We start from the raw sequence: 25111 nt of genomic DNA, 5'->3' as shown, positions 1-25111 counted from the left end.
ACATGTCTTTCTGCCGCTCTGAGAACTGCAGATATCAGAAGGCTGAGCTAATGCAACTTCATTGTTATCAGGAGTCATCAGCATCAGAAGTCACGGACGCAAGGCTCCTGAGCTAGGCACGTCTGTGTCATCCCTCTGCCCACACACAAGCAGGGAAGCTGCCTATTAATACAGCTGGCAGGGGCCCCACAACTGCAGGATTGCCAGGCAGTGCGTAGCCATGCGAGGCAGCCTGCAAGCTTAGCACAGGCGCCCATCATTTCCCTTTCAGCGTGATTCCCTCACAGAAGGCAGCAAAACTGGTCCCCCTCACAAGGGGGGCCACAGAGGCTACCTTCTCCGCTCAAGCATCACCTGCATTCGAGCGCCACTCGTGCCCATCGCTGCCGCGTAGGTATCCAGGGCACGTGCCTGATGCTTCACGGGGGTTACCCAAGGCTCGGGCCATGCAGCCACCAAACCACTGGCTCCAGTGGTGCCTCCTGCACATCACACCTCATCCCTCATCCATGTTCAACAGCGACTATGCGAGCAGTGCGGACTACACCGCTCCCCACTCGCCTTAAAAATCCAATTAATAAGGCGGGGAGCAAGGAAAAGAGGGGAAGAAGGGTCTCTGAATCAATCCATTTATTTATTTATTTATTTCCTACACAGGGAGCAGGCCCCTTCCTCTCTCCAGCGGTGAGTCTGCATTTTCCTCCCCGCTCGCCCGCTCCGTTCTAGGCACCCGGGGGAGGCCGGCAGGGCAGGAAGCACCGAGCGAGGCAGGGAGGGAACGGGCGAGGCGGCGCCTCCATTTTCGGCGGCCGCGGCCCCCCGCGCCCCCCGGCCACACCGCTTGGCGGGGCCGTCCCGGAGCGCAGGGCCGGGGCCGCTCCCGCCGCATCGCCCTTTGCAGCCGCGCTACCTCCGCCGCGCGGAGCGGCCCCAGCGAGGCGGCCCCGGCCGCACCTGCCGGCGGCGCCGCGCGGCCCCCTCCCCCGCGGCCGTTAACGCCTCGCGCCGCGCGGAGCCCCTTGTTCCCTCATCCCCCTCCCCTCCCCCGGCCACCTGACAAAGCCGGTGCCCCCCCCCACCTCCCGCCCCGGCCGCACTCACCGGATCGGAAAAAGGCCGCTATGTCCGCCGAGTCCTTGGCCGCCTCCTCGGCGCCTTCCCCCGCGCCGCTGCCGGCCGTGGAGGCGGCGGCGCTGGCGGCGGCGGTGGCGGCGCTGCTCATGGCTGCTGCGTGCGGCGGCGGGCGAGACCCCCCGGCAGCGGCCCCGCCGCGCCGCCCCGCTCGCGGCTCCGCGGGCCGCGCTCTGCGCTGCGGGCGGCGGCTTCAGCTCCTGGCGGGGGCGGCGGCTGGCGGCGGGCGCGCGGACATGGAGGTATGCGCGGAATGGCAGCCGCGGCAGCGCCCCCCGCAGCCACCTAGGCGGCGGCGGCGGCAGCGCCTGCGGGCGGGCGGCAGCCGGCGCGCGCACAATCGCAGCGGCGGAAGCAGCGCGGCGGTGGCGAGGGCATAGGGAGGGCCGGCGAGCGGCGAGGAGCGGCGCGGGCGGGGTGGGAGGAGAAAGCGGCGGCGGCCTCGCCGGCGCGGGCGGAGCGGCAGCTGCGCTAGGCGCGGCGGCGGCCGTGGCCGCAGCAACCGCCAGCCTCCATCTTGCCCGGGGGGTGGGGCAGCGCGCAGGAAGCGAGGCCCCGCCCGGGGGGGGGAACTCGGGCTTCTCCGGCTGCCTCCGCCGCTGCTCGGGAAGGGGCGGGGCTGCGGCGGGGGGCGGGGCCCTACCGAGAGGCCGGGGCGCGGCGGGAGGCGGGGGCTGCGCGCGGCGCCGCCGCCGCGTTTGTGGGGGAGGGGCTGCGTGGGGGTTTGTTGTTCGTGTTGGTGTCAAACTCCTGTGAAGGTAACGGTGCGCGCGTTGGAGCAACCGTTTAAATCGCTGCAACTCTGTTTGTTTGTTTGTTTGTTTTTCTTTTTTCTTTTTTTTCCCTTTTTCTTTTTTCTTCCTTTTCTCTCTCCCTCCTTTTTCTCTCTCTCTGCTCCCCCTTTTTTCGCTCGCTCCCCCCCTTTTTTTGCTCGCTCTCCTTTTCTCTCTCTCCTGTTTTTCTCTCTCCTTTTCTCTCCCTCCTTTTCTCCCTTCTCTCACTGCTTTTCTCCCTTCTCTCCCTCCTTTTCTCTCTCTCCCTCCTTTTCTCTCTCTCTCTCTCCTTTTCCCTCCCTCTCTCCCTCCCTTTCCCTCCCTCTCTCCCTCCCTTTCCCTCCCTCTCTCCCTCCCTTTCCCTCCCTCTCTCCCTCCTTTTCCCTCTCTCTCTCGCTCTCTCCCTCCTTTTCCCTCCCTCTCTCGCTCTCTCCCTCCTTTTCCCTCCCTCTCTCGCTCTCTCCCCCTTTCCCTTTCTCTCTCTCTCTCTCCCCCTTTCTCTCTCTCTCTCTCCCCCTTTCCCTCTCTCTCTCTCTCTCTCCCCCTTTCCCTCTCTCTCGCTCTCTCCCTCTCCCCCTTCCCCCTCTCCCTCTTTCTCTCCTTTTTTTTTACCACTTTTCCAAGGTCCAAGTGAAGCTGAGGGGTGTTTGGGGTCCGGGCTGCCCCAAAGGACATGGGGAGGCAGGGAGTAGCCCATAGCAGACAGCTTATGTGGGATCCAGTCCTGGCACGAGCTGAGCAGTCAGAACCAGATGAGCATGAGGATGTGCAGAGGTAGTGGAGGAGACAGTGGAGCTGCTGCATAAAACAGTGACACTCAGCTACAGGTTGCAAATGCTTGTGTCAGAAACGCACAGTTGAAAAGCCCCAAGAATCAACTTCCCAAGCCTTTCATAAGCGGTAAAAGCGACGGTAACTTCAAGAGAAACGTACTGCAGTAGTTCATCACAGCAGGGCATCGTGGACATCATGTTTCCAAGCTTTGTGTTTAGCTCATACTGTCCAGCTTGCTGGAAAAGCTGCTGCGCAGTCACCCTTGCCCTAATTTCTCTTGCGAGGGAGAGATTAGTTTTGACTGAAAAGAAGTTTTCAAAATGCCTCTCTTTGAGGCAATAGGTCCAGGAGAGAGTCCCAAACTAGCACCCTGCTGACAGAGGCCGTGGGTTGCAGGGTGAATTCCTTTCCGGGTGGCCTGGCAGCATCCACCTGGAAGGACCCACTGGGACAACTGCTGCTGCTCCTTAGCAAGCTGCCAGTAGGAAGGAGATATTGTACATCAGCACAGAAGAAACTGCAAGAGGATATGGGAAAAGGGGGTAAGTGAAGGATAAGGGTTAATGTAATTAGTAAAGGAAAAAAATAATGCCCTGGAATTGGGACAAACTGAGCTGGCAGAGGCTGGAGAGCAAGGAGTGCTTGAGATTATCTATCTGTTCTGAGAATGTGAACAAAGACCTTGATATTCTGCACAGCATGACTGTAGAACAGGAGCAAGACCAATGGTTTGAAGTTAACTAAATATCATTTGAACCCAATTATGCCAGTGTTAGCTTTAGGAGATTGCTCTGGCAATTAATTGTTGAAAACAGGATAGTGACTACATGTTTCCACCAAGCTGCTCATCCTGCAAGTAGCACAGTTTGCCAGTGGGTGCTAAAAGGCCAAGGTTCTTCTGAACAGTTTTGAATGTAATGTGACTGAAATGTTGTCCCTTTTCATGTTCCCTCCCTCTGCAGGAGCTTCTGGTTTTGTCTTTGTCGAACACACAGGCACCATAATCCACATCCCCCACTGGAAGAGCTTCTCAGTGCTGCGTGGATCACTGAAGTGATTTCCACATCATAGGATTTAGTTCTGTGCTTCGGTTGAGACAGGTCAGTCAGAAGTTATTTACCTGCTGCAAAGATAATCCTTACAGAAAGACTTTTAGCAATCAAATATTGCCCATATCCTTTGCAGCGTTACAAGAAATAAAGACAGGAAAATAGCATTAGGACCAAGTTACTTAATGTGTTGTAGCAGAGCAAGGATTTCCTTCACAGGTATCCACCTCAGATTTCAGATACCAAAATTAACATTTAATTTTTAGGAAAGTATCTCAGTCCAGTTTTTCTTCATTATTTTGGGCTTGAAACTCAACAGAGAAAACAAGATAGAAATTTTATGTGTACAAAACACTGCATTTTGAAAACTGAAAAAAAAACTTTAGTTGAAAGGTTGTGTAAGCTTGCTCACTTTAGAAACTAGGCATTAGGGAACAGCCATGCTCTCCTTCTCAGCTCCCTCTTGGCTTCTCTCAATTTTTGTCAACCTGCAAATGTTTTTGCACCAATTGCAACAGTAAATGGTGGAAAGAAAAGGGTATACTTTCTCACGTAAAAGACACTTTAAGGGTGCTGAGGTCTGCCAGACATCAGTACCATGAAGGCTGAACTTCAAATTGCAAGTTTCTTTAAATTTCACAGAAGGAGCTTTAAAAACCAAAGATCACTGACATTTACAAGTTTTTCAAAGAAATAACCTAGAAACTCATTAATTTTGACAAGCTATCAGGCAGGGGATGATACTCACCTTGGTGGTCAGTTTGAGTTGTCTCCCTGCTCTGAACCCCCCGTCACCCCCTGCACATTTTCAACTCTCGTAGAAAAAATAAAAGGAGTTTTTACTATAGAGTTCATTTCTCATACTTTTTTTCCCATGCTTAACTGTTTTATTTCAAACCAAAACAGAGCATGCAAGATCGTGTGAGGACAAGACTTCCACATGGACAGCTCTTTAATGAAAAAGGTATGTGGACTTCCCTTCCAGCTAGCCAGCCTACACGAACCTCTTCTTACAAATGCCATTTTTCTGCAGCAGGCTTTCAGGGGATTTCAGCTGAATCTATGAAACAAGGCAGAGCACTTTTAGAAGCCAGCAGAGAATGCCATAGTAGCTGGTTCTGTGCTTTGTAGATGACAAGGCTTCTTTTGAGTTTGGAGCAGTTAAGAACAGCAAGCCCAGTTATTGATGAGTACCACCTCCAAGTTGCTAGTGAGATGCTAATCTGAAGAGTGTTGGTGTTATAGCAACATTTGTCAAATTCAAATTATTCTCCCTTCTCCAAGTACAAGATATCTATCTCCCTTTTATCTGTAGACTAACACTGAGGCATTTTTCCAAGTTATCATTATGATCTCCCCATTTTCTGCAGAAACATCCATGTTTTTGTGCGTGCTCTTTTTCCCTATGCCATCAAATAAAGTTCTCATTATGTGGCGAGTCCCATCAGCTTTTGATACTTCCACTTCTGCCTCTCCATTAATTTCTGTACTGTTTGAGTAGCAGTTAAATTTTTAGTGTCTGATAGCCAGGGTCCTCAACTACCTGCCACATGTGGAAAATATTGCCAGTGTCCTTGAAAATATTTTCTGTGTACTTCCACTAGAGACACGTTTCACATTCTGACATCCCCTTACAAACTTAGAGCAGTACTGCTTACTGCTCCCCACCTCCCACGCATGCATTTCACACATACTCCTGCTAAGTACCTGCAAGGACAGGTTTAGTGCAATTAAGTCAAAAACTATATATGGTCAGTGTTTGATTATCACTACTAACCTGCAGTTGTGTATTTTTGCATGTCATTTAGTAAACGTTAACCCTCCTAATTTTATTTATAACTGAACCAGTTTTTCTAATTTTCACCCTTTCAGTGATGTGCTAGTTCTATAAAAATCCAGCTCCCACTTCTGCTGCATGGCGTGTACTGGCTTGTCAATGTCAAATAAACTTCTATTATGTGTAGAAATCACATTGAACATGTGATGTTTTATAGACTGTTGGTGGCCTATAAGCCATCTGTTGACTAACTTCAGCCTAATAAAGTTTTTATTTTATTTTCAGTTGGGCACTCATGTTACTGCACATTTATTAGTATCTGAACCTCTGCTGCATCTCAGACAAGTTGTTCCCTTATCTTCTCAATCCAAATTTTTAGTAATTGTTGTTCTCTCTTCAAGGAACTATGCCTACACATAAATGCCCAAACACATAGACACACTCTCACATACCTCAGGTTTCCCACAACTTGCATTAATGTTTAGGCCACATTCAACAGAGTGTATATTCCCATTTGCCCAAGATTTCCTGGACAGAGATGCATTCAGTGCTTCAGAGACTTTACAAAATAATTGAGCTTACAGTGCCTGTTTAAAAACAATGTGCATATTCATTATGGGATCCCAGCCTAGATGGATCATGTCCAGAAAGCCAAGAGTAGGATAATGCAGGCTGAAGACTCCCATTTAAAAAAGGCTGATTTACTCCCTTTTTAATCAGTTATGCTCAGGGTGGCATGACCTCTTGTTCTGCTTGTAAAGCTATTTTCTTTGAGACATTCTGCAACACCCCCCTCTCTTCACAAATAGATCAATAGGTCAAATTACATACTCTCGATCATTTAATATTTGTTGACCACTGTTTTCATCCTTGAAGCTGTGAAGACTTTTCATTAGGGCATGTTGCCAGGTAATTAAAGACCTTTTCTTTTTCTGGTAAAAGAAAATGGCCACTTAAGATGAACAGCTTGTGTTCATCTTAAATATATCTTCTGAGTCTTAAGCTTTAACAGCGATTTAGAGGAAAAACCTCAAAGACAAGTTCAGCATTGTGCTCTTCTTGTTGAATTTTACCTCCTAGTCTCTCACATATTAACCCTTACAAGAAAAAATTACTCTGTTTTGATATTCATTAGTTTAAGTTGTGAAATTGGGCTCCAGTGATCTGAACTAACTGAAACAACCAGGAGTTAGCATGGCTCTCTTTAAGGCAAGATAATGTAACATTCTTGCTGCTTAAATTTCAGGAAGTATGAGGCGCTGTACGTTTTTTCTTCTCAGACTTCCAGAATCTCACCCTCTGAGGGCTGACTTAAACTAAGGAACTGAATTGTGCAGCCTACTTAGTGGCTTGTGTCATATCACTTTCATTCTTCTGAATGTACCATACTGTTGAAACAGTACAAAGTATATGAACAAGGCAATATATATGTACATATTTCACAAGCAGCCCGATGTATTTATGTATAAAGTAAACAAAGCCTTAAAGGAAAACTTTTACATCAAATCTGATATCCTCCATTGCTTACTGCTGTGCAGGAGATCTTATAATCAGTAGAGTAAAATACTGCCTACAAAAATATGGGCCCCATCAAGTTTACGTTACCAATACCATAAATAATATGTGTGTGTGTGTCATTACTACTGAACAGTACCGCGGCATCATGACATTTCAAAGCATCAGTGGTATCTTTATTTGATTATGATGTTGTACAGGCAACTTGTGTTAGAACGACCTTTGTTCTGCCTGCCTGAAAGCACTAGTAGGTCCACAGAAAATGTGTGTTGTTTTTATCTTTTAACTATAAATCACTGCTTTGTATTGTGGTGATGGAAGCTCCAAAAAATAGGTCACCAATTCAGCTAAGGCATCACACTAATGGCAGCCTAGAGAGCACAGACAGCCTTGCACGGTGTCACTTATTTATATCAAGCATTTTGACACCCTCTGTGAACGTCAATCTATGAGAAAACTGGGTGCTTGATATCAAGGCAGTATTAAGTCCAGCTGACAATTATCCTTTCGCTGAAACAGTAGTAGTCTGTTAATTGTACTGGCTTGCCTATAATCAAACTAGTGTGTGAGAATAGCCGTAGAGTAGCACAGAAGAGCTATGAATAAGATCATAGAATTTTAATTTATGAACTTGGACAAAGTGAAAAGTCAATTAGAAGTGAAGCTTGACACAATAGGCATCTTGCTTCAAGAATTATCTCCCAGAAAAGGACCCTCAGGTCACTTGTAGTACTTGTTTTCTGGGCTTTCCCCGAGGATGCCCTCCATGCCTGTGGACTTTACTGCTTTGACCATTGGACCTAGAGGCCCAGGACTATTTGTGCGAGAATCCAATAAAGAGCCATTTTCAAGGCATACGACATCTCCAGTCAGGGTACCAATAAAGATGGTTGTTAGCTAGGTTGCCTGAATACTCAAACAGATCTGAAGATCTTTTGTTTGGAGAAAATGGATTTGCTCAGAAAAAAAATGCTTTTTATATTTCCAGGGAGACTGCTTGAGACACATGACATGGTTTCTGCTCTCTCTGAAACCCTTTTGTAAAGTCACATTTTGCAGTCTTATGATTTATCCCTTCCCTGGGTTCTATCAGATCAGTTACCCAAGCAGCGCTTGGCTTGTTCATCAGATTGGACATTACAGTGTATCCTGTATTTTCTGCAGATACTTCACGCTTGTTAATGGTCTCCATGCGTAGTATTTGGTGTGTTCAGATCATGAGTTAATGCTTCTGTTTAGAGACATCAACTTCTAGGAGAGAATTTATCATCCCTTAGTAGCAACTGGCCAGCATGGTCATCCCAGGTGATTGTGCTGTTTTCTAGAGAGTAGCCACAGACATTAGTCCTAACAGGGTTCAGTTTAAGGAGTTCTGTGAGGGCGCACAGCCACAAACTTCAAACTTGGCTTCTCCCAGGAGCTGCTGCAGTGGGAAAGCACTGACCAGTGCAGAACAAAGTTTCCCAGTGTTCCCTTTATTCGTAGTCAGAAAGCCGAGTTTCTTGCCACGCCTGGGAAGCTGCTTGGCTTTGAGCAGCAAAAACGCAGCAGCTGCACCAGTCGTGTGGATAGAGGACAGTAAACAAATTGTTTTTAGGCTCTTTTGTCCCCTCCATTTTTTCAGTTAGAAGACAAGTCCTCTTTTATTTTCCTTCATCCTTCTTGGAATACTCCTTTTTCCCCACTGTATCACAGTAAGCTAATTGAGCAAAATGCAAGTGTTTGCCAGCATTTTCCTCCTCAAACGCATGCTTTCTTCTTTTTTCTATCCAGCAGTTAATTTCACAGGCAGCCCCAGTTTTCTATTCTTAATCAAATAATCTACTTGGACTAGAACTCTTGAGCACAGCAAAGGTACATTTTTCATATTCATCCTGAAAGGCGGTCAGCACATACAACTATGGACGTGTTAACTCCAGGAGAGCCAGGTGCTTCACGAGACAGTCAGCAACTGGCAGACCTGTCAGAGCCCACAGCACTGCTGCTTGCTGTCCCCACTCCCCCCAGGGGCTCAGCTGCTGCCTGTAAATGCAGACGTGTAGAAGGGCTTTAGCTCCAAGGCTTACTAGCATTCAGCACCTTCGCAGTACCCTGCACAAGGCTGAAGAACGGCGTCCACGTGTGCCTTTCGTTTTGCTGTGGGCACGTGAAACGGCGACACAGCCCGTGCTCAGCAAGGCCTGCGCTGCATCTCCACCCTCTACGGAGGAAGAGCAGACGAAGCCGGGGAGCAGCCGTGCTCGGCTGGCAGCGCCCTCAGGAAATGCCCGCAAAACTCCGGGCATAGGCAAAAGCTGCAGGACATAGGATGTTTCTGCACCTTGCATTTGCTGAAATGATCCCATCCCCTGGTGCAGGCTAACAACCCATAATAAACTTTTTAACAATAGAAGGCTAGATCTAGTTGTTCAATGTCATTGTTATTAGTCTTCAAGTTTCACCAGCTTTCTCTTTCATATCAGTATTAGACAAAGAATGCCTTTTTAATGACTTCTAACATAATTTTTTTAAAACATAGCAGCCAGATCAGGAGTAAATGGGATGCCATGCAGATACCTGTTTCAGTTAATTTAATAAGTATATATTTTTTACTGAAGCATTAAAATTTAAATTAACCAGTGCTTCTTAATGACAGATTGCATATTCAATCTCAGGAATAATTACTGGAAATTTTGCTGTTCAAATCATGTGCTTGAATTTCTTTTCTGTTAACTAGCTATATCTAGAAGAATTATTTCCTGCGTGAGACTTACCAGCTTTATTGATCAGGTTTCACCTAGAGTTGGTCGCTTGTCCAGCAGGTGTACACATTTATACAACAAAAGCTGGGCCTTTACAAAGCCATCTTCCATGGAAACTAGAGCAGCTCACGTGAATTAATGTTTATTAATAATTATTACTGTGTTTTTCAGTGAAGATTTGGGCCAAACTGTGTCCTCTAGCTGAATACTAAACTTCAGCCCCTTCAATACACTTCAGAGACTGCATGACAAACATTTCTTTAAAAAAGCAACTTTTCTCTTCTGGGATATTTCAGCTAGCTTGTTGCTTCAAGCTCCATTCAATCATGAAAATCACCATTCTACAGAGACTTGGATTGTTGGGGTCAGCAGAAATCATACCACTGATCACTGCCATCGCCACCAGCCCCTAATTTTGTTAGAAAACAATCATTCCTTTTGAACTTGCTGCAATACATATTGCATTTTGTAAAGATACTTGCATTACAGTCTTGCTTCTTGTGTAGAATTTGTTTGTTTTGAATTACTGTCTGTTTCTGCTGTTGACTACGCTGACTAACTTCTAAGCTTGCGTGATAAAGCCACGTCTAACAACAACATGATGTAAAAAAAAAGCACATAGTCTAGAAATTCTGTAACCATAGATTGAACAAAATAGACATGAAGATGGAAGGAACTCTTCTTCTTGGAGAAACAGAGGTTAATAGAAGAGCATCTCAGACAAATGTTGACTTAGTTATGCTAACTAGTATTACTTTTTATACTGCTTAAGGGATTTATTATTTCAGTTCTATAGCATCCATATTCAGTTACATCAAAGAAGTAACAACAGTTTGGGCTTTGGATTAACTCTTGTTATCCTGCACCTTTAAGCTTTTACATATAATTCTTAACTTTTACAGAATTCTCAGTTCACGCCACTTGTTACTATACCTTTTCAGTCAAACTGCAGGCCTAAATCAATTTCTTAAGGTTGCGTTATACCATTACATATTATAAAGGATCTTCAATTCCTTATTAAGAATCCTTCTTCTTTCCTCATCATTTGTTTTTCTGTTTTTCTTGTACTGAAAAAAAATGCTGTGTTCTTATGCAGTAGGAGAGAATCTCCTTCCTCGATCAGAGGTTAGTCCTAGTTTCATTTAACTGATTGTTCTTTTCAGTACGCATAAACATGAAAAGCCTTCAGACAAAGCTAGCATACCACAAAAAGTATTTTCTTTCTTACAAATGAAGATAATGTTAGTCTATAAGAAGCTAGGATTGCAAGACTGGTAGGAAAAGATCTGCTACGGTGCTATTTTCATCAGTAAGTACTACTCAGTACCATAAGTACTCACTGATTAAATAGAGCCTAGACTAACTCACATGATAAAATCACAACGCAAAATACTTTATATATATATATATATATATTTGTAATCCATTGCCTTACCTTTTGTCATATTTCACAGCGTGCAAGCTTATGCACATGGTTTATCTTTCTGAATTTTCATTCATTTAACTGCATCCTAACATCAACTACGAGAATACTCACAAGTTCTTAAATTATATGCAGCACTATGGATTTCATTCTTCACTGTTAAGTCTTTTGCTGTATTTGACAAATGTAGTTACTATTTAGCACAGACCTTCTGTTTTAAGTCTATTATATGTGATTCAAAGAAAAGGATACTTATGCTAACTTTTCAAAACATCCTGTGAATTTAAAGTTTTGCCTAAATCCTACACAATACCAAAGACAACAGTGAAGGTTTTTCAAATAATTTTCTGTGCCTGCTAATGAAAACAAACCTTTGTATATGAGGTGTTTTATGGGAATGTATTCCTTATTTTTTAACTGAAGTGAGAATTATCAAGTCTTTGCTCCTTTTATGGCACATCTTTTCTACCAGATTTAAGCCATTCATTCAACTGTGATTGCTTTGGCAGGATTAAAATCCAGTTCCCTCCTTTATGCATTGATTTTCTCCTTATGCATAATGAAATAAATTAACTCCTTCAGCATTCATTCATGAAGTACCTTTCTTCATTGTTACATATTTAGAAACATTATTGTTTCCTACTAATTCATCAGCCATATTTTTATTTCTAAACAATATTCTGAAAATAGTTACATCCTATTAATATTCTCAGGTATCTAAGATTGTTGATTTTGCTGCAAATCTGATATTTTAAGATTATTTTAAACTGGGTAATGAACTATTCAGTGAAAAACTCAATATCAAAAATATTCCAAAATTTCCTTGTATTAATAGTGAGGTTTTATGAACAAGGTTTGTTATAACACTAGAAACAAACAAACCCAAACAAAACTACCTCCAGAAATGTTACCAATGGAGTTAATATGGTGGAGAACAGAGATGCAGAACGGTTTCAGAAGGCCACAAGAAGACTTTTCTTAACAAACTTAGTGAATGAATTAAAAAAGTGAGTGGGGAAGGAGGCAGGAAGAAAGAAAAATTTGCTGTGCTACAATAAGCATGAAGCTAACTGATATTCATACTTTCCATGAAACGAATGATTACAAACGACAGGTGGCTTTCACAAAAAATTCTAAGTAAGTGGTGTGACTTCAATGGAAGATTTCTTCCCTGTTCAGTAAACACAATGCATGTGCCATAAGACTGAAGATATTCCTGTTTTGGAGATGAACAAACACAAATCTTGCAGGAAAAGAAATGAACAGATTTTCCAATACTGAAGGTTTCTTTCTGGCACAAGTCCTAAAACACAAGTATTACTAGCATATGTACCCATTGGGACTATTGTACCTGCAGGTGATAGCTAGGAAGTTAATTGGAAAGCTAAATAAGGAAAGGTGGTATCTCCTGCTAGATGAGCAGGTATAACTGGAAAAGCCAGGCAAGATTTTAGACACATATGTTCATCAAATAATCAGATGAAGTTATCCTATATGCCTTACTTTTTTTTTTTTCCCCCAGCAACAGTAGTGTAGTTTAAAATGAATTCTGTCTCACTAGACATTTTGTTTCACTTAAATCCTTAGAATGCTGTGGATTTAAAATCTGCTTTTTATCCTGCTTTAAATTGTTATGAGGCTTATAACTTGTTTCCTTCCATCAGTTTTGCATATACCTATTTTTAATTGAATGGATGGTTTTTTCCTTTTAGATAAGAAAAAATGTAAGAAGTTGCAGAAGAAGTAGAGGTATGGGTCCCTTTAAATCCCTCCATTCTGCTTACTGAATTATACTGCTCTTTGTATTAAATGTTCTTAGTCATTTACATATATTCTTTTTTTTTTTTTAATGCTTACAGTATTTTGTTCGTCTTTTCTGGGCTGTGTTGCTCCTTTATCTCTTTTTTTTTTCTCTCATGGCATACTGGATGGCATACTAAAAACTGAACAGTTTTCACAGTTCATCTCAAGCTGAGGTGTATCTATGTAGTAGCCATATAAGTTCCAGCATCAGTATTGTATAAATTGGTGATGAATTCTTATTTTAGTCTAAACCGAGATCTTGTCAGTCTGTCTAAAAAGATCATATTACATAAATACATTTATTGCACCTTAATAGTATCCTTATCTTACACATGCACAGAAATGGGATTTATTACATTAAGCTCAGTGGGCGTTTCTAAGGCTTCATAAGTTGAAATTTTGTATTTCTGATGTGATAATACTGACAAAATGAAAAATTTAGAAATCCTGAATTTAAAAAACAGAGAGCATTAATATGATTAGAAGTGTAAACATAATTCTGTAAACATATGAACCTTAGGAAAAGGTTAGATAAATAAGTACAAGAAGTGAAATAAGTTTAGTTCTTCCTGCCTCGGAGTAGTGGTCTAAATTGGATGACCTCTTACGATGCCTTTCAGGTCTCTAATTTTACAGGTTGAAGCACAGGATTCCTCCCTGCATCTCCGCTAATTTAAGTCATGAATATGAATATTTAAATTTTACTAGTTGACCTCTGTCAAGTAAAAGTAAGTCGACTAAGTAACATTTGTTCCAGCATGATGCCATTGCTTCTTCATAGCAAATTCCAACTCAAAGAAAGTTGAACCAACTCTTATCCTTTCTTCTCTCTTTCTCTGCTTACCTTTTTACAGTTGTTCTTTAAAGTGTGACTTGATTCTTTTCTCCTTCAAAGGAATTTAACTAAGGTTTTTTTTCTTGTGGAAAATAATACTGTATATATTAACACGTCAGTTTGAACTGCTTGGTTTTTATGTCAATATGATTGCTTTCGTAATACTGGAATTTTTTTTTCATTTTATCCTACATTGCAAAAAAGGTTTACTTTATTCTAAAACAATCATAACCATGCAAATAAATTGTTTTAATGCCTATGTGTTGATTTAACAATATCATTATAAAATGTGCACTGAAGTAGCTCTTCCTGTAGAAACAATTATGTAGATAGGAGATATCTATGTAATATGATGATTTAAATTAGCTAGCTTCAGTACGTTAGATATTATGTGAGAACTAAAAAGTGAAATTCTTACTTCTTCTGGTATACGATTGTATCTGTTTTCATGAATTTTAAATAAATAAATACATTTGTAGACCATTGTGGGTATATTCCTCTCTTACAAAGAAAAAGCCTCTAGATTTGTAATGTGAAACAGGACTCCAAAAAGATCTTAAAATGAAGCTTTGAAAAGTCAAGCTTTAGCCACATGCAAACCTAGATAGCATACATTTACGCAATTTCTAAGTCAATAAATAATTTTTATGCTCTTCTAGATCTGTTCCACTCTCAGCTGTGATGTTTATTTCTCTGTTTTCCTGTTTGAATGTTTGGGGACAGGCCGTTTTCTATCAATTGTGCATATGCCGCCAAACAAAGCTACCTCTGCTTAAATGCTGTGATGCAAGAAGCCTTCCAAGTTGGATGCATGCTTCCCAGTGAAAAGTCTGCATGTGCAAATCATGTATCTTTGTCCTCCAGTCCATGTCTTTTCAATATTTTTCAAGTGAAGGACCATCTTTCCCTCCTTTAAAATATCCATGGACGAGCCCTTGAAGATACCATACTGATCTTCATTTCCAAACAAATTAAATTAGCTTAAACTTTTTTGGGGGTTCTGTTTTCTTGCCTTCTTGCCAGAGAACGTACATACAGTCTACTTAGGTTTGTGTGTGTGTTGGGGGGGTTGCTTCATCTCTTTATTTTTTTTTTTTCCGACTGCCTTCTGATGTCTTGTGATCTGCTCCCTGCAGTTTGGGAACCACGAACCTGGCAGGGCTCGTGCCACTGGAGGAGAGCCGAGGTGCAGAACAGCCCTGGGCGTTTGCGCGCTCAGGCTGCTGAGGAGACAGCGGGTCAGGAGCCATCAGAGGGACCTCACGGATGCACGGATGTCTCTGCCTTTTTCTAGCAACCTGTCATAGTGGAGGGTAGCCCCTCTCTCAAAATAAGATGTCAAAAGAAGTAACAATGTGTATGATCAGACTGGAAGGATTCCCTCCCTTCACTGCCCCTTCTTTACGTAGGTCCACAAAGAAGGTGCACTTGCTCACCAATTGCCATTCAGATTTGACAGATTTTGCATTGCCAGGTTATCACATGTTAGAATTTACTCCCTGGTGAGTTTCTAACTGATGATATCTGAATTATAACAGAGCTAGATGACATCTGATAACGCATAGATCAAAAGGACATGTAAAAATGCCAGAAAGGCAGAGCCAGTTTATATCTCCTAATAAAAGATCCCAGAGATGGATCTTGCATTTTTAGCTATCCTTTATTGGCACCATTGAGAAGTTTCCTTATAACGCGCAAATCAAACCTTTCTTTTGTGGTCAGAAGAAAGCCACTGCCAGCTTAAGAATAAGGAAGAGACTTCCCAACAGTAGTTTTCAGTTGGTGTAATGCCACTGCAGGGCTGATGGCACCAGGGAGCAGCAGGTGCTCAGCGCCCTGCAGCATCCCATGGGAATGCTGTGGCAAACACGGTCACCTTCCCCTCACGCTACAGGGCTTTCTCACAGCAGCTATCAAGACAACATGGATTACATGGAGAGGATGGCTCCAAAACAAATACCTGACTCCTTTTTACAGACCCTCCGCTTCATGGCAACGCGCAGCAGGAAATAAAATACAGCGAGGTGGCAAAAATGGAAACCTGGTGTCAAGCCCTACTACTAATTGGCTCGATAGTAGGAATTCGAGTAGCAGCTGGCGTCTTTCTGCAAATGACCTTCTTCAGGCTTTTTACTAGGTACAGGATGCTTTACGCTCTCCCCTTGCTCTCCTGTCATGGGCTGTGCTTGGGCAGGGTAGGATCCTGAAGGGTCCCCTTGTCTCTTGCGAGGCCAGGACTCACAGGAAGCTCCTGCCATGAGGCAGCATTCCCAGGAGGCTGGAGCACGTGGCAGAGGATGTGGCTGGGCAGGTGCTGCCATAGACGTATGCTTGAAAGAACCATAAGCGTTACCCGGTAGACAAAAAAGGAGGAAGAAAGGTGAACTGCACAGCCGTGTGTCCGTGCTCCTCTGCACTCCCCACATGAGTTTGTTTGGCCATTTTAAGAGTTAGAGACAAGCCTCAGAAGTCCGGAGTTTTCCCAGGTCTCATTCGCTTCTTCATGTAAGCCAGACTCTGTAGCAGGGAGAGAGGCTTCACTTATTTATTAAGAATTAATAGTAGGATACACCAACATTTCTTAGTTTAATGGCTGGACCACAAATGACGGTTTGAATTGCAAATGGTGATTCCTCTCTGATTCCTCTCCTCTTCTTCCTCTCCAATTTGGCTTTGATAATTCCTTTGAGAAAGAACTGTGAGCTTTGTTTGCATAACATTATTTGCAGTCTTATCAAGCTGTTGATGAGGGATCTTTATGAAATTTTTCACCATTTAGGAATTATTTACGTATTTCCTGATTTTACAATAAGATCCTGTTTTACTGCACTGGGATCCTACTTATGAATATCTGGTGCCTTATGAGTTTTATACTCTGAGCAGGGCATTTAAAATTTTACTTCTGTTACAGATTATTCTACTCCACCAGAAATACCTACCTAATTGCTAGGCAGTATCTGGTTGGGGAAATGGCAACTGCATAGGATAAAACAAGTTGAAGGATAATTATTAACAAGTTCAATAAGGGTTTTTACCATTTATTTAATATGAAATATGTTTGTGTTTTTAAATTTTTACATATTTTTTTCTTAATTATAATGTTCACTTCTATTCTAATTCTGCTTCTTTTTTTTTTTTTTTGGTAGCAGCATGTCCTGTGCAAAGACATATAGCTGAGAAAATAAAGAGAAGGTCTGTTTTCACAGATAGTTTGAACAAAAAGAAGATCCAATTTTCCACCAGAAACTAGATAAGCATTTTTGAAGCTCTGTTAAACTTCACAAAATGCACAATTACTCTTCCTGTTTTCATGAATTAATTTTATACTATTACACTATTTAACATTTTCATTTACAATACTGCTCATGGATAACACTCACTTTCCAGTTTCTGAGACATTTTTGTCTTTTCCTCTAGCATTTTCTACTTGTTTGTTTGTAGATAGTACAAGGAAAAAGAAGAAGGAAATTACAGCTATGCAAACAAAAGAAAGCTTTTCTTCAAAATTCAGTTTAGCAAATGAAGTGTAACTTTTTGTCCAAAGAAACCCCAAATTTAATCTGTTGAATATGTTTTGCAGAGCTCCACCATCCTCTGACCATGTTGCTGAGACTGAGCAGAGGGAAATTGCTGTTGCAGCACCAGAGCTTAATACTGGCAAAATTTGAGGGCTTCCACTGGAAGTATATCACACAAATAAATAGCAATGAGAGAATATTGATATGAGAGAATAGAAATTTCTCTCAAGTAGGAACTTGTGCAAGGTGCAGCCTATTCAAAATATGTAGATCTTATTCATCTATGTATGCATTGAAACAAAATTTCTGGGCAGCAGCATCAAGAGTTACCCTATTTTTTTAAAAAAGGCAAGACAACGCTATAGACTACTCAACTTGTTAAGAAATATTTTACTAAGAGACAACTTTTGTAACCTCTTATTTCACAGCTTACCATCTTGCCTGTTCTTTAACTCAAAGTATCCTGATACCCGTGGGAGTCTGAAAAGTACCCATTACTGTTGAGGATCTTTCTGGAAATAATATATTACATTCACTGTGAATTTGTAAAAGTCTGCTTTTTTTCCATTTTAAATAACAGCCTCTTAAATAAGAATTTACTGAACAATGCAAAATATCACAGGAATTATACTATGCAGGGTTAAATCCAACATCAAAGAAGCACATCATTACCTTGTTACTAATACGTCTTTTTTTTGTAACCTGTAGAACATGTCCATGTACAAGAGAAAAACAATTTTTCTGAATCTCTAAAGGCTACAGTCATTTAGTCCATTTGTTTTAACTTGAATGGAAATTTCTCTGATTTTGCCTCTTCCAAAGTAACCAGTAATTTACAATTTCAAGTGATAATGTACAGTAAAGCAATAATATTTCAAATAATTTTTACATATCTAAAAGGTCTGTAATAGTGGATTATGTAATTAAAAGTAAGGCACTGTCTATAAAACTGTAATATATTTTAAAATGCAATACCATTTAGATTATGATTTTACTCCTTAAAAAAAACACTAGGAGTTTTAAAGAGTACATGAGGAGAAACACTTTTTACTTGATGAATCGAGTTTATGATAAAATTGCTCCAAAGACCAAACCAAAATATTTGAGATGAGAGAAGACAGGATATTAATATATTGATATCATCTGGGTAATAATACAGTATGTTCCTGAACTTAGAGGTTTTCAGAAACTTTGAGAACTTAAATGACTATGTTTTTTATTTATCAAAAAGTTATGAAGTACATTTTATGGCTTAAAATGTGTACTTAAAAAGAGGTAATATATATTCACACACAATCTTGTTAATGTAAAGCTCCCCTCCTTTGCATTGCCTTGGCAAAGCTACAGAGTGCATCCATAAAGTTCCGCGCTCTCCCTCAGAAAATTTCCTCCACACAGAGGTAATTGAATACATAGGGCTCATGTGGTAACTTCATGCCTCTCAATGCAAGAGGCAATGGTATAAATGAATAATAATAAAAAAGACTGCAGTATATAAATACCTCAGCTGTCCTCAGATACCTGAAGAGCCCATGAGGCAGTTGGCAGCTTGAGATCAGGGCTGCATTGGTACAACAAATAGGGAGGCCAAAAGTTGCCTTTGCCCTCTTCTTGCACCCTCCAGCCAGCCAAGCACAAGCACTAAATTAGTGGATACCACATGTTCACATCAGAGCTGAGTTACTTTTATACTTACTGTGTTCCAAAAACACTCCTCTTTTTACAGTTCCCAAGGGTTAACTTGATGATACAAAAATATAATAAAAGCTATTAAAAAACCTGAGGCAGGAAGGAAGCTTACGGCTCCTTGGCTTTCCATACTGCCAGTGTAATGACTTGTCATTTTCAAGGAGATGGCCAAAGCTGGCTTAGAATTTCTAAAGTATAATTAAGAATGAATATATGGGTCCTGAAATCATGGGAAAAGGAGGGGACAGAAGGCACTCGCTGCTAGTGCACTCATGGAGAGAAGATGCTCCTTTGAAAACATCATCCAGCTTGGATGATCAGTGGGGTAGGGAGTTAAACACCCATTCTTCATAGCCTGTTCGCAAAATTTCCTTAAGGTCTGTGAGGACAGGAATCTGGCTTTTTATCCGACAAGGAAATCTGCAACTTCTTTCATCTTTCCCGGCTCTTTTGCACTACCTGCCACATACACTTGCATGGGAAGGACTTTTTTCCCTTTCCTCATAGGTCTTATTAACACTCATGCGGTGATGCTTTGTGCTTTGTGCTTTTTATGTTCATTTTGTATTTTCATGTTTAAGTGCTCGGGTTGATGTGTTGAAAAGCCTAAGTTTTTTAAAAAATATATATGTCATATTTAAAAATTCACCATTCTCTTTGCATCAAAAAGACTTGTTCCTTTATTCAGCGGAGTTTTATACTCTATAGGAAAGCAGGGTCTGCACGGTACTTTGTTTTACAAGATATTATGTGCCTCTGGGACAGGAAGAAAGCCTGCACAACAGGTTTCTGCACCTCTGCTGACTTGTTCAGACAAATTTACTTGTTATGACCAGTTTTTCTTGGTCTTCCTGAGGGGATGCAAAGGAGTGAGGGGTGTCATAAATGCTGCCTCACTTTTTCCCAGTAAATCTCTTTGATTTGTAGTTATTTCAACAGTTCCACATACATTGTGACCCCTCCCCATCCAATTTTTGCAATTTTGTAGAGTTTATGTAATGTCTGCTTATCCTTGGAGTAGGTGCAGCCAGCCAGCCAGATGCTCAGATCTTGCTGGCAAAGGATCCTATTGGCCTCACTCACACTGGGTGCGCATACCTGGTCTCTTGGATATCTGCAGCCAGATCCATCTGTCAGGGTGGCATGGTGCCCATCCTCAGGCCTGTTTGATACATTCCCTGCAATACAGAAACCAGGCAATTATGGGCACAGGGCAGGCGTTCTGTATGCCAGGGTGAACAATATCTATTGCGCAGGAAATAACACCTCTGGGCTACTAGTAACATATGTTTATTTAGCGTATATGTGTTATATAGACACATGTCAGAGGATGTGCAGATACAAAAGACACAAGGCAAAGTATTTGTACCTGGAAGCATGAAATTGTACTCCTATATAAATGTGTGCCTTTGTGTGTGTGTGTGTTCCATACACAAACATACACTCACACAAATATCTACACACTTGTACGCATATATACATGTCTGTGTTTTCGTGTGTAGCTTGATTTTCAGAGAGCTGAACGCACTGTTACGCCTTGTAGAGACCCGGATAAAGACTTAAAACTTCTGAAAATCAAACTGCTTCAACACATAGTCTTGAGAAACACCTAGCATTTAGCAAGAAGTTCTATTTAGAACTCCTGCTTCCAAAAATCTTAGCTATTTTTGATACCACTCTGGGTAAGCAAACATCATTTTGAAGTGAAACTTTGAAGAATAAGCAGTTGGAAAATGCAGAAAAGCGTGTAATAAATGTTGCACTCATTGGTAGCTGTCAGGCAGAATTGTCTTTAGAAAGTCACCTCACCAACACAAAGATAGATTCATGTAATCCTTTTCAAGCTATGGACAGTGGAACTTTTGCAAACTTCTCCTTAGAGGTCTCCACAAACTGCTCTCTATGCACTCTCAGTGTGAGGTCTTATGACTTCTTGCTCTGTGTTAGAGTGGGTTTAATATTCTTTGAAAATGTGTACTCAGCGACTACAGTGTGCTGGCAGCAGAGCAGGAGCAGGTCCTGCTTGCATCCACAGGGCCAAACAAAGGTCTCTTTGTAGGGCCCACTGCCGTGGGAGTGCGGCAGCCTAAGAACACAGTTTGTCATCAGAGATTTGTTGGGTGTCATAACTGAAGACCTGCCATGGTACTTGCAACTCCGAAACAAAGTACACCTCCATCATGTTGCTCATTTTGATTGATTCATTATTACACTGAGTTCTCTTAGTATCAGTCCAATCAAGTAGGAGGCTTTATACTCTGCTATGAACAACTGACATACCAAAGTCCCCAAGCACTGTTAAATGCTAGAAGGACATAAAAGACCAACAGAGCAAATGAAAATGAACCACCTATGTCTTCTGGAGCAATTATAATTATTCCCATATAGAATCATGTGAATTCTCTTTTGCACTGAAGAGCCCTTTTTGAAACATATAGAATTCCCTTTATAGCCTCAGAGAGTGTTACAGGCTGCTTTTGAACAGAGAAAAACTATGAAAGGGCACTGATACTATTTTCAAAAATTTCTCTTTCTCGACACTCACTCAAAAGAAGTTTGTTCATTTATTCAGTTAAATTCACCAGGGATGGCCACACAGGAGAAGGGACTGAGAGCTCCAGTTCACTTTAATTTGTCTGTTTGCTTATACTCTGTTTTGGAGTGTGTTAGCAAGTAGCCAGAAGTTTTTAATTCACGAACATAATCTTTGAACAAATACATTTGAAAATACTGATTTAGCTTTAGTTCCAGTAAAGCAGAGACAAAAAACTTTATTGTAATTGTGCTCTAGAATTAAGTACTGCACTCTTTGATGTAGCTACTGTGGATCTACTTGAGGTTTGCTGTCCAGCTGAGTTGTTATGTTGGCCCTAAGCTTAGGCAAGTGCGAAATCTAAATGAATTCAGTCACAGCTGGTCCTTAAATGCTGTGCTGCCTTGTGCCATGAGGGGGCTGGCAAGCCACAGAAAAAAGCACAAGAAAGCAAGCAACAAAGCAGAGCATGAAAAACACCCTGCATAAAATGTGAATAGTTACCATATTTCGTAATCCTCCTCTGATTAGAAGCCAAGGAATGACCAAAACACATCCTATGGTGCTGATGTGGCAGGGCACAACTTTACTCATATATACAAATCACAACCAAAAGCCAGGTAAACTCCAGGGTACGGTTCTTAGGCCCAGGTAATCACCAGCTCTCTTTAGCCAAGCAGCCTGCTTGCTACAGCGCTGAGGCAAGGCTGCAGATTCCCAGCGGAGGCAACACGCATAAATCCTTGTCCTTTCTCCCAGGGACCAGACAGGGCCCTCCTGAGCACCCTTTCACTACCATGGGGAAAGAACCAGTCACCCCATGCTTTGTAGGTGACCAAGTGGGGCCTACTGGCCAGAGGAACAACAGTGTTGTACATCCAACTGTACATTCACATAAAACAATGGATGAATCTTCATAATTATGTTTTTTTCACTCTTTTTATTAAATATGTGATCTAACAAGTGCTATCATGTTAATACAAGCAAATAAATGTGTGGCTTTCTTAGAGATCGTATGTCGCTTGACAGATCTGAAATACAATCTGTCTATCTATCTATGTGTTTATGTGTCTATGCGTGCATCTATCTCATAGTTCTGGGCTTGCTTCATTGCTTTTCTTTGAAAGTACAGAAATAGAGTGATATCTGCAAATATGACATGCAAGTCAATAGTTTTTACATAATTCTCTGAATGATAGCATAAGATATCATATTAAAAGCAATAATTATGATCTGAAGTCTAATTGCAAAAATTAGATCCCTGTTTAAATAATAGCGTACTGCTGTTATGGTACTGCTCAAATGGTTCTTTCCTTTTCATGCTTTCTTTAAGCTTAGGGAAGTCTTATTGAATTTTTTGCTGAAGGTAAATTAAAATTTACATTGAATATATAGCCATATGTCTACTTTTCCCTTTTTCCTTCAAAACATTTTACACGATGTTCATTATGTGATATGTGTCTGCCTAACTTAACAATTTAAAGAAACAAGAGAGCTTTCTTAGTAGTGTCTAACCATATTAACAATACTTCATAGTCTTTGGAATTGCTGTCCCGCTGGAATTTTTCTCTGGATGTTAAAATAAAAGCCTACTTGTACATAAATGAAATATCTGTTGTTGTAGAAGGGTACAATCATTTCCTAAATATGCAAATTAAATAACTGTTTTGGCCTTGCCTAATGTGCTGGGAAGGTGGGATAAAAAGTGCCTTTGTATGTGCGTGTCCTCGCTGACATGCTACTACTATTAAAAAATCTATTGCATTTCCCTGTAGTTTGGAAGACAACAGGGGCAATAAATAAGTTATGCCATTCTGAAAGCCCACTCATGTTTTATTATCAGAAGCATCTCCTGTATTTTTCAGCCCTTGAATGAATTACAATGGTTTAAGACTTAATTCAGGGGGAAATTTTTGAATTAATAAGACATTTTTCTCAGTTTGTGCTTTTGAATGGACAGCTGCTCATCAGATATTTTTGCTCCCTTGCTCTCAGGCTAACTGAAACATTTTAAGCCTATGTAGTGTAGACATTTGCTCACAATATATGAAATGTAGTCAAAGGACATTTTTTTTGTGCCGAAGTAAGCAGATCCCACCTCCTATCCACTGGCTTCTATTCCCCCATCAGTCACCTCTGTTGTGCCAGCTGCTTGTGTAGCCACACAGTGAAAATGGATGAATGAATTTCTTGATGCTCCAGGTTGCAATTTCCACGTTGGTGTGGACCTCAGGAAACCAAAGAGAACAGTAGAGGCTAGGACTGTGGAAACAAGATATGGAAGAAAACTGCCATCTAGATATAGGTATCTTTTCCACGTTATTTACACTTTTCCAAAAAATTTTGGTCAGTTCAGGCCTAGCATATGTCATAAAGTAAATGTTTCTGTACCACATCACCTCATGACAAGATGAGGACTTTGTTTATTGTCTTGTCTCCCAATAATTGCAGTAATTTTGTTTTTATGCAAAACTTGGTTACAAGCATAAAATGAGAAGCTTCTAATTCAGTATGTTTCTGGAAGCTTGTACTAGGCAAAGTAAAAAAAAAAAAAAAAACCTGAAAACACACTTTTAGTCCTTAAAGACAGCCGCTATTAAAATAGTTTGGTTATCTGCACTGAAATCTGCTTTTATTTTGGTCTTCAGGTCGATTTGGAGGTCATCGACTCCAAGGCAACTCAGAAGCATCGCTTGAAAATACAGTGTTTTCCAGATGCACATTTCCAGGTCTACAAAGAATCATGAAGGGACAAGAATTAGACAACTTGGTCACTCATACATTGATGTGCCTGATTTCTGCTTTGCCACAGGCAAAACTGAGCTAATTACATCTTTGTAATACCGTTCCTGGCACTTGAAGGTAGAACATATGTATATCTAAAATATGAGTAATATGGGTGTTAAAGGCACATTTTTGAAGGCAGAATTTGACCAAGTAGATGGTATGCATTCCTTTAGTATTAGTTTATTCACCTTCTCTGCAAAACTTTTTGACACACTTTGAATTTTAACAGAACAAAAGATTATGAAGAATTGCTATTCAGTGTTACACGCTTGAAGAAAAGAGAGGAAGTTGCACTGGAAGATCATCATTTTATCATTTTTCTCCTAATTTGGTAATAGGGTAAGAAATAACCCAAGCAGAATGCGTTGTCATCTAGACACTGCAATGAATCTTGCAGCAGTTAAAAAAAAAAAAAAAAAAAAAAAAAAGGAGTGATCTAAATTATGCCATTGACATAAATTAATTTAAAAAGTGACTATCAACTGTAAAGACTGTAATTTATGATTGCGAGAAATCTGCAGTGCTGTTAAAAAGGTAATAGCAGATACTGGCAGACAGACAGGATCAGAGAGAGCAAAGCAAGAATGTGATTATAACTAGAAAAGGAGATGTGGTTGTCCAGAAATCTTACATAAAAGCAGCATGCCCAGGAAAAATGCAAACTGAGGTAACTCATTTTATGATCTCCAGAGAATCAGCTCAAAGAAAAGAACTAAGGTGTGAAAGTTCTTTGATACAGCATGGAGTATTTCAATTTTGGACA

At 41.2% G+C, this 25111-nt stretch overlaps 2 protein-coding genes across 2 annotated transcripts in view; one reads left to right on the top strand and one right to left on the bottom strand.

Annotated features, from left to right (window-relative positions):
* Nucleotides 1-1229, bottom strand: part of LOC148591712 (triple functional domain protein-like) — a gene marked incomplete at its 3' end in the record, with an annotated part of 63324 nt that extends 62095 nt beyond the window's left edge. Inside the window, exon 1 of the mRNA XM_088537103.1 lies at nucleotides 1102-1229. Within this exon, the coding sequence (XP_088393229.1) occupies nucleotides 1102-1222 (121 nt within the window). The remainder of the gene's footprint in view (nucleotides 1-1101) is intronic.
* A 138-nt stretch (nucleotides 1230-1367) lies between these two features.
* Nucleotides 1368-25111, top strand: part of DNAH5 (dynein axonemal heavy chain 5) — a 181887-nt gene continuing 158143 nt past the window's right edge. The window contains exon 1 of the mRNA XM_088537102.1: nucleotides 1368-1373. Within this exon, the coding sequence (XP_088393228.1) occupies nucleotides 1368-1373 (6 nt within the window). The remainder of the gene's footprint in view (nucleotides 1374-25111) is intronic.

Source organism: Tinamus guttatus, unplaced genomic scaffold (genome assembly GCF_059628265.1).
Source record: "Tinamus guttatus ecotype Peru unplaced genomic scaffold, ASM5962826v1 Tinamus_guttatus_pri_ptg000730l, whole genome shotgun sequence".
NCBI lineage: Eukaryota > Metazoa > Chordata > Aves > Tinamiformes > Tinamidae > Tinamus > Tinamus guttatus.
The sequence above is the reverse complement of the archived record's forward strand: the minus strand, read 5'-3'. Positions and strand labels throughout refer to the sequence as shown.